General features: G+C 40.4%; 1 protein-coding gene across 6 annotated transcripts in view; it reads left to right on the forward strand.

Annotated features, from left to right (window-relative positions):
* Positions 1-16,701, forward strand: part of CELSR1 (cadherin EGF LAG seven-pass G-type receptor 1) — a 198,715-nt gene that overhangs the window by 78,694 nt on the left and 103,320 nt on the right. For all 6 annotated transcript variants that reach the window (XM_089684862.1, XM_089684839.1, XM_089684847.1 and 3 more), the window contains exons 2-3: positions 3,110-3,748; positions 14,406-14,628. In XM_089684862.1, coding sequence (XP_089540988.1) covers positions 3,110-3,748; positions 14,406-14,628 — 862 coding nt within the window. The remainder of the gene's footprint in view (positions 1-3,109; positions 3,749-14,405; positions 14,629-16,701) is intronic.

Below are 16,701 nucleotides of genomic sequence, written 5' to 3' on the forward strand. Positions count from 1 at the left end.
AAGAATACCTGTTAGTCAGCAAAAGACTGGAGACTGGGGCGGAAGTTCACCTTCCAGCAGGACAACGACCCTAGACATAAAGCCAGAGCTACAATGGAATGATTTAGATCAAAGTATATTCATGTGTTAGAATGGCCCAGTCAAAGTCCAGACCTAAATCCATTTGAGAATCTGTGGCAAGGCTTGAAAATTGCTGTTCACAGACACTCTCCATCCAATCTGACAGAGCTTGAGCTATTTTGCAAAGAAGAATGGGCAAAAATGTCATTTCTCTAGATGTGCAAAGCTGGTTGAGACATATAGAAAAAGACTTGCAGCTGTAATTGCAGCGAAAGGTGGTTCTACAAAGTATTGATTCAGGGGGGCTGAATACAAATTGCACACTGCATTTTTCAGATATTTCTTTGTAAAAACATTTTAAAACCATTTATCATTTTCCTTCCACTTCACAATTATGTACCACTTTGTGTTGGTCTATCACATAAAATTACAATAAAATATAGTTACGTTTTTGCTTGTGACATGACAAAATGTGGAACATTTCAAGGGGTATGAATACTTTTTCAGTGCACTGTATCCTTTGTAAACCCCTCTGTCCTTGAGTTGTAAGGCTAAACATGGTGGATTAGTTTCTCCTATTGTATGTGAGTTGGAGGTGCCCTTTGTGGCGTGTATTTCTAAAGTCTGGAATTCCGCTTTGTGTCTATTTAGTCATAACATGTTATGAATTCTCTTACTAGGTAGTTGTGGAGCAGCAGCCTGTTTAGAGAGACCAGAATATTTCAGTTTTATTTTTTAGGATTAAAGACAGCTTTGTCATTATGTCACTTCACTCTTACTGTTGTACTGAGAATCTATAAAATATAACCAAAAGATTACTAGACATTAGTTTTTGTTCTAATGTTGGCAACCTAAGTTTTATACTAGTCTATTGTCATGTCATCGACATAATCAAAGCTCATAAATCGTTTTGTTCTTTTTGATTTTGTACTGTGCATTTGACAGCATTTGTACAGATGCAGCATTTTGTATCCAGTTTCACAGTTGAAAATCCATGTCCATTGTTGTAATATATATATCTTAAGGTCAAAATATGGATATTGCCATATTGTGAATGATTATATTTTTTTTTTATTAATAGCTTATAAAACCATTGGAATACATCACATGCTTTGCTATTTTGCTATGACTATAACATTTCTATTTGTTTTTCTTTGATGTTGCATTGATATTTTATTCTTTGGGGTTAAAGGTAGAAGAGGTTAAAGTGTGATATTTTTTTTTTTTTTTTTTTATATGGGCAGCAGGGCTGTTTTTCACCAAAGACACATTTGTGCCACTGCCTAGGGCAGCACCAAGCCTCAAATGTACAAATTATGATAACATCTTCCTTAGTTCATTTATCTGTTCTGTCCATATATGGATGAATGCGGCTAAATTCAGCAAGTGTACTGTCAGGGATGGTGAAAAATAGGAAGGCTCTTTATAGCTCAGGAAATGTGAAGCTCTTTTTCTGTTTGGTGAGCCATACAGTTAAAGTGATTGCAAAGGTTCAATTAAAAAAAAAAAAAAAAATTTTGCCATACTTATCTGCTCTGTGCAATGGTTTTGCACAGAGCAGCTGCATTCCTTCTCTTATTGGGTCCCTTACTTCTGGTGCTCTTGGCTCCTCCCCCTGCCGAGTAACTCCATATCAAGCTGCTTGCTATGGGGACACTCATGCATGCTCGATCCTGAGCCCTGCACTGTGTGTCCCTAGAGACACAGGGCATGGCTCAGCACCGCCATGCTCCATCGTCACTGGCTGTGATGTACAGCAGCAAGAGCTAATTTATTTTTATTTCAAGTACTTATATAGTGCCATTAATTTACGCAGCACTTTACACATATATTGTGCATTCACATCAGTCCCTAACCCCTAAAGGGGCGTACAATCTAAGGTCCCTGACTTACATTCATACATACACATACTAGGGCCAATTTAGATAGGATCCAATTAACCTACCAGCATGTCTTTGGAGTGTGGGAAGAAACCGGAGTTTCCGAAGGAAACCTATGCAGGCACAGGGAGAACATGCAAACTCCAGGCAGGTGGTGCCATGGCTGGGATTTGAACCAACAACCCTAGTACTGCCAGGCGGAAGTGTTAACCATTTAGCCACTGTGCTGCCCCAAATGGGTCCTCGCTGCTGTGTCTGAGCTTTTGAGGAGGGAGAGAGCCTCTGCTCTTGTGCACAGTGCTGGATCAGGATCAGGTTCAGGTAAGTATTTGGGGGAAGGGGGGGGGAGTACATGGTACAACTAAAGGAATTTTTTTTTTTAGATTTGTTAGTGACAAGGGGTTAGCTCCACTGTTAAGTTTTTATTGCTGTCTGTGTTTTTGTTATGGAGATTTCTGTCCTAAGGGAAAAGGAGGGAAATCTGACAGATGGAATAAACTGATAATAGTTTTAACCTTACCTTAAGCTGCCCATAGATGGATTTAATTTTCATCGATGTATGTATGTAGTCCCGCTATAAGTCGCTGATCGCCTCCATTACTAGTATAACAAATTTTTTGTATATATGCTGCCATTTGTAGACGCTATAACTTTCACGTAAACCAATTAATTTACATGTATTGGGATTCTTTTTAGCAAAGGCATTTTGGCCTAAATTTATGACGAAATTTAATTTTTTAATTTTTTTACTGGACATGTTTAATAGCAAAAAGTAAAAAATATTGGTTTTTTTTTCTCAAAATTGTCGGTCTTTTTTTGTTTATAGTGCAAAAAATAAAAAAACCACACAGGTGATCAAATACTACAGAAAGAAAGCTCAATTTGTCGCAAAAAACGACATAAATGTAATTTGGTTGCAGTGTTGCATGACCGCGCAATTGTCAGTTAATTGTCAGCTCCTTTCACAAAAAATGGCCTGATCAGAAAGAAGGATAAATCCTCTGGAGGGCAAGTGGTTAAGGGGGTTAGCTAAAAATATAGTAATAATATATTACAAATATTTGCTGCTTGATTTCTGAATATAGTGGGAAGCAATGTGGTTGCCATATTGTTGTGATATACCCTGAAGTGCTTATGATATACTCATATTTTTTTTCTTCACTCACCAGATGGTGTTCATACTGTTACTGCTCACTGCACTCTACGTGTTACAATCATCACAGATGACATGCTGACCAATAGCATCACTGTCCGACTGGAAAATATGTCCCAGGAGAAGTTTCTGTCTCCGCTACTATCACTGTTTGTGGAAGGGGTGGCAACTGTGCTGTCCACTACCAAGGAGGGCATTTTTGTCTTTAATATTCAAAATGATACTGATGTAAGTTCCAACATCCTGAATGTGACATTCTCTGCCCTACTACCTGGAGGAGTCCGCAACAAGTTCTTTCATTCCGAGGATTTACAGGAACAAATTTATCTGAACAGGACCCTGCTCACCATGATTTCCACCCAGCGTGTCCTGCCATTTGATGATAATATATGTCTCAGGGAACCTTGTGAGAATTACATGAAATGTGTATCAGTGCTAAAGTTTGATAGCTCCGCCCCTTTTATAAGTTCCAATACAGTGCTTTTTCGACCTATTCACCCAATCAATGGATTACGCTGCCGCTGCCCCCCTGGATTTACAGGGGACTATTGTGAAACAGAGATTGACCTCTGTTACTCCAACCCTTGTGGCAAGAATGGACTGTGTCGAAGTAGAGAAGGTGGATATTCTTGTGAGTGCAATGAAGAATACACAGGTATGTTGATATATAAATTACATCTATCTAAAATCACCATTACATTCCCCACTATGTCAATAATAAAGCATATAAAATATATCTGTAAACGTATTGATGTGTGGTCTAAAATGCCTGCTTTCAAATTTATTTAGTACAGTTGCACAAAGAGAATAGATGTTCTGAAAAGTGCATTAGCAGTAGCAATCAGAAATCATCTCACTGACTTGACTGCAGTCAATTTAAAATCTAATTGGGTGCTTGCCTTTACTCTTACTGAAAAAAGCCAGAGTAGAATACTTTTTTTTTTGTGTGTGGAAAAAATTGATGTCTTCCATCACCAAAATATTAAAGGGTAAATTCACTTTTGGGAACATGTTACATATTCCACATTTTTTTTGGGTGGAACATGGAACATGTTCTCACTCCTGGAGTCTTTACCTGCTCCATTGCATCCAGTGAGTGGGGGATCTTCCCCCCCCCCCCCCAACTATCACTATTAAAAAAAAAAAAACGCGGCTGTACGGGGCTCCACCCACCTGTCCGCGTCATTCATTCACAGAATTCTGTGAATGTAAAACTACAAGTCCCAAAAGCCTTTGAGGCTGTTGGCCCTTAGTTCTCAATGAACTATTATGGCACTGTTGAGCGCTCTAGGTAGTTCATCGATTCTTCCTGTTGGTGTGTATTTACTTGCTTGCACGAGGTACGAATACACAGATACACTTACAGGCCTGCATAGCACCCATGATCTGCTGATTGCGGGTGTAATGCTTTCTAATTTCCTAGTAAAAACAAAAACAAAAATAAATGCACATTTTTTTACCTGCAGAAAGATGTGCATTTATTTTTTTTCTTAAAAAGGTGAACTAATCCTTTAAGTCATCAGTATATCTCCTAGCATCTAGATCATGGCTCAACAAATCCTGGGTGCCATGTGCCTGGGCCCCTGTGAGTCCACACTGCCCAGCCGGCTCCTCTGCCCCACTCAACAGAGTGCAGCCCAGCCCAGAGTCCCGGGACTCTGGAACACCCACCCATCCCTCTTCGTGCCCAGAGTCCAGGCAGAGCTCCCCTGGGGGGCACACCTCTCCTGGGCAAAGAACTCCCCGCACAGCCCCACGAAAGCCGGTATAGCAGTTTGGCTGCAGTAGTTGGGTGATCAGCTGGTCGTGCCGACATGTCATGTGTGTTGCCCCCTTCCTGTGACGCTGCCCCTCACATGTCCTGTTGCCCCCCTCCCATGACACTTCTCCTTTCTGTCCTGCTTCCGCCCTCTTTTCCCACTGCCCCCACCTCCTGTTTCGCTCACCCCACCTGTCCCTCTACCCCCCTCCTGTGACACTTCCCATTCTTGTCCCGCTGCCCCCCTCCTGTCCTGCTGCCCACCCCCACCTGGATCCTGGCTTTTTTAGCTGGCTCCTAGATTCAAAGAAAATTTGTCAAGCCCTGATCTAGATGAAAACTAATCTCAGATTAATGAAGGCCTACAAAGTGCAATAACCCATGGCAACCAATCTCAGTTTACTGAAGTCAGATTAGTGAAGTATAAATTCTGATTGATGAGTTGCATGTGTTATTTTACTTTGATTTACGTTATTCCCCTTGAAACTATGTTGAACGATATATTTGATTTTTTGAACTGTAATTACTTTTGCTAGTAGATCCTCTTTAAAAAAAAAAAATCTCTTAATTGGGTAAGAACCCCTGTCAAGGCCGGCTCTTCCTTTTATGAATTAAAAATAGTTTTAGCCATGACTTTCAGGCCTGTGTTAAGAATGCTGTAACAGTTATCTGTAACTGTGAGCTGCAGCCACTCTATGCATGCTAATGTGAACTATTGTTCATCCGGTGAATGAAGCTGAAGTTCAATCATTCTCGTTGGTGTGGTAATGCTGGATGGAATGCAGAGTCTGTCTCGGGACTCCCTCTATTTCATTTACTCTGTCAACAGGCAACATTTCGGAAATATGGCACTGCAAAATGTTACGATCTGTCATCCTTATGATAAGGCTCACTAAGGACTGATGATGGAACACGACAGAGACCGAGTTCAGTTCACAATTCTCAGCTCATAGCCAAACATTTAAAAAATATCTGATACATTTCCTCTAGGGTATAATCATAGCCTAATGTCACCATCCTTCCTTCCAATACTTTGAAGGTCCTTACCTGCCCTACTGCAATTATTAGTAATTTATACATGTTGAAAGTTATCCTATCTTGGCAGACTTGTGTTACCAACACTGAGTAAACTGATCTACAACATGCATTTTTCTGTAACAAGACTGCAGGGTTATCAGACGTCTTGTCCTGTTTATTGTACCTATAATTTATGGCACATTTTCCAGATGTGTTAAGTTAGCATTTCTGAACCCCATAACAAGAAAACTGCAGTTATGGTTAATGACCTCATTGTATTCAGCTTCATGACTTATATCTTTAAAGTCTCCAACATAGCCATCAATAAAGGAATCAAATCTTTTTGTATCATCAGTAGTCGCCCATTCCTGGTTTTCAGTTCAGGTCCTAGGAGGGGTAAAGCTGAAACATGGACATTGTGACAGCTCTTCTACCACTGCTATTTCAACAAAATTTGATCACAAGGTACAGAACAGGTTATATGCTAAAGGAAGAAATTCCCAACATTGAACAGTAACTACTCATGCCGTTGAACACTTTTGGCGACCTTTGACATTCATTGTGTAAAATGAAAGTTACTATTTTATGGTAAAAAACAGTTTCCTGTATGCTGAAAATCAGAATTCAGACTGCTGCAGTCAAATGATTCCAATAAGGATTCTGCTTTGTTGCTTTGAGCAGAGGTGGGCTGACCATTTGGAAACTCGGGCACTGCCCGAGGGCCAGGGGTCAGTGGGGTTCCCCATGAGATGCCCCTGGTACCTTTTTCATAGGCTTTTTTGAGTTTGGGGGCCCCATGAGTTGTCAGTCCGCCCCTGGCTTTGAGTTGCAGAATTAGCACTTAAAGTGAACATGTTCCCCATTTTAAACCTTTAAGTTAAAGTTCCTTCCTTACGTGCTTTATACCTTTTATTAGCCAGAAAAGCCTCTTTCTCCCTCTGTGACTTAGTTTCACTTTGTAATGGGGGCCAGACTGTCTTTGACGTGGCCAGTCTCCACCGACTATAATAACCCTGCTTGTCAAGAGTGCGTGAGTACCGGCTAGTGAGGTGTTGTAGTTGGAAAGTGGAATAGCAATTAGGGCATTATCATGAAGTGAGAGAAAGTCGAGCCTCCATAACAAAGTGAAACTGAATCTAAAACAGACATACAGTAGATGTTTTTCAGCTAATGTAAGACTAGGCAGGCGGTTTCTGTTGATTGCCAGGACATTTGTACATGTTCCCTTTAAGAAAATAACTCTCACGGACAAGGACAGAATGTCCATTAGTGTAAATGGCCCCCTAACATGTTTACATATATAGTAATCATTTTGAAGATTGGTATGGGTCACCAAAGCGCCATCTCCTATAAATGTCCATGAAGCCTCTTTTTCCTGTCGTTTTTTTGTTGACATCTAGTCTTCTACTCCCTAGACCAGGGTTTCTCAACTAGGGTTCCTCCAGAGATGATAGGGGTTCGCTGTAGGGGTTGGCCATTTGTATGGGGGTAATCCTTCCCAATGACCACAAGTGTAAGGAGCATTCTTCCCACTGTTCATCACACTAATGTATAATGAATTGTAGATATAGTAACTGTTAGCTGTTAGCAGGGGTTCCCTCAGACTGGAAAATTGTTTCAAGGGTTCCTTTGTGCTGGAAAGGTTCAGAAAAGCTGCCCTAGACTCATGAGATTAAACAGCTTCCATGTAGGAGCTGTTGACTTTATGCTGCCATGGCAACACATAATTATTAACATGTATAGTACATGCACACATGCAAGTTCAAAGACAAAAGCTGCTGAGTCACATATAATGAAGTAGGAAACCTGAGACACAACAGCTCCCTTACTGCAACTTACCTTCAGCCGTCCACATGAGCTGTGCTTTGCTTTAGGTCAACAGAAAACAGGACAAAGGTTAACATACTATACCACACTGCATATTACATTTACATTTTTTTTTTTAATTTTGTAATTGCTATACTTTTTAATGGCGCAAAGATAATTATGTGGGGTATATCTGCTTAAAATTACACGGGCACTTGTTGAATGTCAGCAATTTGTGGTTTGATAATGTAGTAATTAAACTGTGTTTGCTTACAGCAGAGATATTACCTGAGGATGTTTACTTGTGGTCTACCTCTGATCTGTTATATCAGTTTTTTTGTGACTTAAGGGACAGTGTTCTTCTGCCAGAGATTGCTGCACTGCTAGTTCTCTTGTGTCAAGGCCTCTGGGGTGGCTTTTATATGGCTGACATAAATCCTTATTTGTACTCTGTCCCAGCAACATCACAACACAAAGGTGTCAGTGACTGCTAGTTCCCACAATTCATCAGTGTGCTAAATTTAAACTGCTTGGGGCAGGAGGTATGAGGAATGGGAGATACCTGAGCACTCTGGCCTGAGACTGATAAGTGTTACTATAGTGAGCGGTTTTGTTTTCCTTCCTTCCATTTGTAAAGATGACATCTTGACCAATCATCTTCCTTTATTCCTTTGAATTTGCCCAGGGACATCTTCTAGTAAAGAAATTAGTCACTGTTCGTCAAATACATAAGTAATTTTCTAGCTGAACTGCTGTCGTGAGCCATGTGCTCTAATGACATGCATTATACCATGAAAGGAGCCCAAACTGTCTGTTACTGCTGGTTTCCCCACTGAGCTTTGATTATACTAATTGAATGGGCTAATGCCTGACATTATAGTAAAGAGGAAGACGTAAACATGAGCAATTTGGAATACCCTATTATTAGGGGGCACCAACAAATGCTAGTAAAGTACTCTATTCACAGACATTATAATGTCTATATAATTCTGGAAGGTTCAGGGTAAAATCATCTGTCAAGGCAGCTAAACGACTTTCTTTGGATTACTTTTCACAGCATATAAACACATCTACATGGTGGTAACAGATATACAAAACTTTCAATTTTTTTGTATATTTTTAACTCACTGTTTATATTCTCAGGAACATTTTGTAGCAGTAACAGGGCATAAAATAAAAAAGCAGTAAGTAATTTAAGTGTCTAAGTCACCTGTATTGAAAAATTAAATGCCTCTGAGTTTATGTAAAAATATTGTGAAGTGCAGTACTATAAGTCAAGGAAGCCAATTAAACATTTGTTCTCAGGAGCGAAGCATAAAGCTGGCCATACATTAATCATTTTTTTCGTTCAACCAGCAGGTAGAACAACAAAAAAAAATTATCAGATTCCCCCATCCACACACTTGAGATGGATGGGGCATTCACTCCCGCTGTGCTTTTGTGTTCTGAGGCGGATCCCCACTGAACCTTCTGAATTTCAATCCATGTATGGCCCCCCTAGTAGGTGTTCTTGGGCCAAATGAATGCTGCTGTTTGTGAATTAAGCTGTTAATAAGGCTGCATTCACACTTTTGCGTAGTAGGAACAATATGAGCTTGTGGAGTGCTTTTGCGTGTCGTACAAAGGGCAGCCCATTCACTTCAGGCGCTGCCCTATGTGTGTTTGTCGCGTAAAAAAAGAAGCTCATGATCCTTTTTGGGTAATAATCGTGGCATGTTTGTAAAACTCATGTTTTGCCACTATCACCACGTGATAATCGCGGCAGAATTGCATCACGTTTGGGGTGCCATTAAAGAATAATGGAACCCAAAAGCGTGTTGCATATTCTGCCATGATTTGAGATCATGGTCAGAATCATAGCAATTCTGCTCGTGGTACCAAATTGCGAGATGTGAATGGGGCCTAAAAGATAACTTATTCTACATTTCTGTTTGATGACACAACTTGCATATTTGACTTTAGTTGTGGCTTCATAACACAAACTAATATATAGACAGTATATATAGGGAATGTAGCTAAGCATAGCTACAGTGCCTTGAATAAATATTCTTTCCCCCTTGAAATTTTGCATATTTTGTCATGTTACAAGCAAAAACGTAAATGTATTTTATTGGGATTTTATGTGGCACATAATTGTGAAGTGGAAGGAAAATAATAAATGTTTTTCAAAATTTTTTACTAATATCTGAAAAGTGTTGTGTGCATTTGTATTCACCCCCTTAGCTTTAGCACTGTCAAACATTGAAAGAAGGTGGTGGATTGAGTATCTGCTGTACTGGAAACTGAAAACCTGTGTCTAATTGTGCTTGACAAATTTGTCTCAAGCTCTCAGGATCACCAATTTGTGAAACAATAGGAGGGCTCTTGAATTTGCCCAGCATTCCTTTTTATAATATAATATTAACAGCTGTTCTTAATGTAGACAAAATATAAATCTTACCTTGAATCCTGTAAGCTATTCTCTTCTGTAGACTACATCCCTGCACATAAATCATGTATGTAAAACAGGGCAGTGCAGCTCTCCCCTCCTATTCTGTTAATATTTACATTTGTCAAAGGTAAAATTTATATAAAGCTAGAGGTGGCTTTAAGGAAAATCTAAAAAAAAGTAATTGGTGGTGGACACTTATCTTTCAAAGAAAAGAGGTCAACCATGTCTATTTTTATTTGGATTACATCATAATGCCAGAAATAGATTTTAAATATTTTAGTATAGAAACTCAAAAGGAACAGCTGTATAACCTCAAACATGCATACAGATGAATCTCAATAAATTAGAATATCACCAAAAAGTTAATTTATATAAGTAATTCAATTCAAAAAGTTAAACTCATAAATTATATAGATTCATTACACACAGAGTGATATATTTCAAGCATTTCTTTCTTTTAAAGTGGTTCTAAAGGCTCAAGGTTTTTTTACCTTAGTGCATTCTATGCAGAAAGGTGAAAAACCTTCTCTGTGTACCAGCCCCCCTAATACTTGTGACGATCGTGGCGTCAGACCCCAGCGCCTTTCTCAGCAAACTCGTGACCGAAGGACTAGCCAATCTAAATCCGCGCTGTCACGTGTGTAACAATGCCATGCCCAGCTGCACCCTGCACAAAGATTTTCCAGCTAATGGACCACAATCTGTGTATCTGCAGCCTGGGAGTGATTGTTACTGGGTCAGGTTTATTACGCAATTAGCCCTTCACTCTGCCACCACCTCCTTTTTGTACAGAGAAAGAGGAAACTCGGCAATATCAGCAGTAAGCGTTGGTATACCACTGCCACCGCAGGCAGAGATATACAGAAGTTTAAAACACACAGTAGCGCTCTTCAGAGGCAGGGGTTCTTAGTTTGCATTAAAGAGCTTTAGAAACAGTTCAACACTTTCAGAAAATAAGATTTATTACTAAAAGGTCAAAAGTGTGCAATAAAAATATTTACAGAAAAAGATGTAGCCAATATATATATATAAATATACAGAGAGCAATAGCACAGCAAAGAGATAACAGAAAGAAGTTTAGAGGGATAAAGTACTTGCCGTCAGCCTTGGTTTAAGCAGATCAGGTTTCCTGAGCCAAAAGGATGCTTTATCTCCCAAAGTTAGTTCCGATGTTAAAAGGGAGAATCTTCAACTTAGCTCAACTCAGCTTTTTCTAGGATCTCAGCAGGGTGTCTCCCTGAAGCAGAGAACCAATCGCCTCATTTGGGCGGGTGTTGCAGGTGGAGACCCAAGCTATGACCAAAAAACCTTGCAGTTGATGTCATGGTTCATAACTTACCCTGGATACATATAACATTCTATCCACGAGTAGATTAATACGCAGAATCTTCTGCTGAACATCTACATATGAAATATGACATACCTGTTGTGACGGTTAAGGAGATATAATTGTCTGCTTTCCTGTATATGTCAGATAGGGGGTGTAATATATCAGATGACTTGTATTAACGAGACCGATCTGAATATATATGCCCAGTTTTTATGTACATCTTTCATAGTCCAAGATATGTAATCATAGGGGAAAAGTGGATTTTTAAATGTAAGTCTGGTTTACGACTTCCTGGAATCTCTTAGAAACTCAGTGAGGGCTTGGTTTATGACTTTATGATCCCTTTTCCAAGCAGAGCCTTGCAGACATCTGGGCACCAGCTAGGTTAGGGTTTTATAGCCCTGGCACTCTCGCGCTGAGCTTGACTGCCTGTGACCTCTGCCTCATCCAGACCACATGTCACTTAACAGAGAGGGAGGGGGGATGAGGGAAGCTGATTTGGGAGAGAGAAATACAAGATGGTGGTGTTTGGAGCAAAATGAATGACCGCTTCCATCTCTGTGTGAACGATTGCTACAATACTCACTTAAGCCCCCTCTCAATCCAGCAATGTGCACTGGAGTTTCAGCTATCCCGGGACTCCCTCTCCTCATTGGCTGAGGCAGAAGTGGGAGCCATTGGCTCCCTCTGCTATCAATCACAGCTAGTGAGCCAATGAGATGAGAGAGGGAGCAGGGGCTCCATGTGTGAATGGATAAATGGAGCAGCGGGTACCCCCATAGCAAGTTGCTTGCTGTGGGGGAACCTGACAGGAGGGAGGGGACAGGAGGGAGGGGCCAGGAGCATCAGCAGGGCATTGAGAAAAGCAGGATCTGGGTTGCTCTGTGCAAAACCACTTTACACATTAGGTAAGTATAGACATGTTTGGGTTTTTTTGTTTGTTTTTTAATAAGCCTTTAGAATCACTTTAATTTTGATGGTTATGGCTTACAGCCAATGAAAACCAAAAATTCAGTATCTCAGAAAATTTGAATATTGTAAAAAAGTTCAATTTTGTAGACTCATGGTGACTCTAATCAGCTAATTTAACTCAAAACACCTGTAAAGGTTTCCTAAGCCTTTAAATGGTCTCTCAGTCTGGTTCAGTAGGTTACACAATCATGGGGAAGACTGCTGACCTGACAGTTGTCTAGAAAACAGTCATTGATACCCTCCACAAGGAGGGTGGGTTTCAAAAGGTCATTGCTAAAGAAGCTGGCTGTTCACAGTGTGCTGTATCCAAGCATAGTAATGGGAAGTTGAGTGGAAGTAAAAAGTGTGGTAGAAAAAGATTCACAAGCAACAGGGATAACTATAGCCTTGAGAGGATTGTGAAGCAAAGGCCATTCAAGAATTTGGGGGAGATTCACAAGAAATGGACTACAGCTGGTGTCAATGCTTCAAGAGCCACCACACACAGACATATCCAGGACCTGGGCTACAACTGTTACCTTCCTTGTGTCAAGGCACTCCTGAACCAGAGACAACGTCAGAAGTGTCTTACCTGGGCTAACGAGAAAAAAGATTGGACTGTTGCTCAGTGGTCCAAAGTCCTCTTTTACGGATGAAAGTAAATTTTGCATTTCATTTGCAAATCACTGTCCCAGAGTCTGGAGGAAGAGTGGAGAGGCACAGAATCCAGGTTGCATGAGGTCCAATGTAAAGTTTCCACAGTCAGTGATGATTTGGGGAGCCATGTCATCTGCCGGTGTTGGTCCACTGTGTTTTATCAAGTACAAAGTCAGCACAGCCCTCTACCAGGAAATTCTAAAGCACGTCATGCTTCTGTCTGCTGACCAGCTTTATGGAGATGCTGATTTCATTTTCCAGCAGGTCTTGGCACCTGCCCACACTGCCAATAGTACCAATGCCTGGTTTAATGAACATGGTATCACTGTGCTTGATTGGGCAACAAACTCGCCTGACCTAAACTCCATAGAGAATCTGTGGGGTATTGTCAGGAGGAAGATGAGAGACACCAGACCCAACAAAGCTGCTATCAAAGCAACCTGGGCTTCCATAACACCTCAGCAGTGCCACAGGCTGACCGCCTCCATGCCACGCCGCATTGATGCAGTAACTCGTGCAAAAGGAGCCTCGACCAAGTATTGGGTGCATACTATACTGTTCATGGGCATACTTTTCAGTAAGCCATAATTTTTGTATTAAAAAGCCTTTTTTATTGGTCTTATATAATATTCTAATTTTCTGAGTTACTGAATTTTGGGTTTTCACTAGCTGTAAGCCATAATAATAAAAATTAAAAGAAAGAAATGCTTAAAATACATCACTCTGTGTGTAATGATTCTATATAATATGAGTTTCACTTTTTGAATTGAATTTCTGAAATAAATTAACTTGTTGATGATATTCTAATTGATTGAGATGCACCTGCAATAGTTGGTTGAGTTCAGTGCTGCATTATTAGAATTCTGTCTTTATGACTGTACCAGGATGGGTTTTACACCAGGTTGAGAAGTTGTGGTATGTATTGCAGTTTGAAGATTTTGAGGACATTTAGCTGATTGTTGACCTTATGCCGTTACCACAAAGTCATCTGCCCATGTATTGCCCCCCTCAAGATGGCCACACACACACACATACAGACTGAATATGTACCCTACTCATTTAGGAACAGCCTGGTTTGCAGCGAATTTGCCTGGCCACATTCACAACCATATCTAACCGTTATGGATGATGAAGAATAGAAGCGAGTCACACACATATGCTGATGCTATCTGATTCTCAGACTACTAAATCTTCTCTCATAGTCCTTTGATATCCAAGAACATTGACATCTCTCTCATAAGTCATTAACACTTATGCATAGGTCAGAGAGAATAATTAATATATATATATTCTTTGTAAGGATACAGGTTGTGTATTTGTGGAATAGTATATTTCATTATTTTATGTTCTTTTTTTAATAGGGGAACACTGTGAAGTGAGTTCACGTTCTGGACGCTGTGTACCAGGGATCTGCAAAAATGGTGGCACGTGCATTAACCTCCTTATTGGTGGTTTTAAGTGCAAGTGTCCCCCGGGAGAGTTTGAGAAGCCGTACTGTGAAATGACCACTAGAAGCTTTCCTCCACTGTCCTTCGTTACATTCAAAGGATTAAGACAGCGTTTCCATTTCACTGTCTCTCTCATGTAAGTATAATTATTGGATGACCACACTGACTTTAATTGAATTTAGTTATATATAGGCCAGGGAGGCACACAGGCATTTTTTGTTATCTCTTAAACTCTTAAGTCTGAATTCAGAGCTTTGCTTTGCATACAGTCAGGTCCATAAATATTGGGACATTGACACAATTCTAACATTTTTGGCTCTATACACCACCACAATGGATTTGAAATAAAACGAACAAGATTTGTTTTAACTGCAGACTGTCAGGTTTAATTTGAGGGTATTTACATCCAAATCAGGTGAACGATGTAGGAATTACAACAGTTTGTATATGTGCCTCCCACTTGGTAAGGGACCAAAAGTAATGGGACAATTGACTTCTCAGCTGTTCCATGGCCAGGTGTGTGTTATTCCCTCATTATCCCAATTACAATGAGCCGATAAAAGGTCCAGAGTTCATTTCATGTGTGCTATTTGCATTTGGAATCTGTTGCTGTCAACTCTCAAGATGAGATCCAAAGAGCTGTCACTATCAGTGAAGCAAGCCATCATTAGGCTGAAAAAACAAAACAAACCCATCAGAGATATAGCAAAACATTAGGCGTGGCCAAAACAACTGTTTGGAACATTCTTAAAAAGAAGGAACGCACCGGTGAGCTCTGCAACACCAAAAGACCCGGAAGACCACGGAAACAACTGTGGTGGATGACCGAAGAATTCTTTCCCTGGTGAAGAACCCCTTCACAACAGTTGGCCAGATCAAGAACACTCTCCAGGAGGTAGGTGTATGTGTGTTGAAGTCAACAATCAAGAGAATACTTCACCAGAGTGAATACAGAGGGTTCACCACAAGATGTAAATCATTGGTGAGCCTCAAAAACAGGAAGACCAGATTAGAGTTTGCCAAACAACATCTAAAAAAGCCTTCACAGTTCTGGAACAACATCCTATGGACAGATGAGACCAAGATCAACTTGTACCAGAGTGATGGGAAGAGAAGAGTATGGAGAAGGAAAGGAACTGCTCATGATCCTAAGCATACCACCTCATCAGTGAAGCATGGTGGTGGTAGTGTCATGGCGTGGGCATGTATGGCTGCCAATGGAACTGGTTCTCTTGTATTTATTGATGATGTGACTGCTGACAAAAGCAGCAGGATGAATTCTGAAGTGTTTCGGGCAATATTATCTGCTCATATTCAGCCAAATGCTTCAGAACTCATTGGACGCTGCTTCACAGTGCAGATGGACAATGACCCAAAGCATACTGCAAAAGCAACCAAAAAGTTTTTTAAGGGAAAGAAGTGGAATGTTATGCAATGGCCAAGTCAATCACCTGACCTGAATCCGATTGAGCATGCATTTCACTTGCTGAAGACAAAACTGAAGGGAAAATGCCCCAAGAACAAGCAGGAACTGAAGACAGTTGCAGTAGAGGCCTGGCAGAGCATCACCAGGGATGAAACCCAGCATCTAGTGATGTCTATGTGTTCCAGACTTCAGGCTGTAATTGACTGCAAAGGATTTGCAACCAAGTATTAAAAAGTGAAAGTTTGATTTATGATTATTATTCTGTCCCATTACTTTTGGTCCCTTAACAAGTGGGAGGCACATATGCAAACTGTTGCAATTCCTACACCGTCCACCTGATTTGGATGTAAATACCCTCAAATTAAAGCTGACAGTCTGCAGTTATGGCACGTCTTGTTCGTTTCATTTCAAATCCATTGTGGTGGTGTATAGAGCCAAAAATGTTAGAATTGTGTCGATGTCCCAATATTTTTGGACCTGACTGTAGCTGCACACATATGTTGGCCCTTTTATTTTGAATAGGCTGCCAATTAACCAAAACAGACTTTTAACACGCCTGCATCTTTTTTTTCCCATCAGCACACCACAAAGTGCAGAAGGATCACATCTGTGTGTGTGTTGTTGTGTGCTGGATATATGTACTAAGGTGATTTTCAAAATGAATGCCACTTACAATGCTGTTCATGTATTGTGGAAATGTCTGGTAGTATATGCATTTTATCATGCATTACAATAATGTGAAAGCGTGAATCCAACCTTAAAGCAATCCTATCAGAAATGTTA

The sequence above is a fragment of the Staurois parvus genome, unplaced genomic scaffold (assembly GCF_062004578.1).
Source record: "Staurois parvus isolate SC_StPar_1 unplaced genomic scaffold, SC_StPar_1.0 ptg000019l, whole genome shotgun sequence".
Taxonomy (NCBI): domain Eukaryota; kingdom Metazoa; phylum Chordata; class Amphibia; order Anura; family Ranidae; genus Staurois; species Staurois parvus.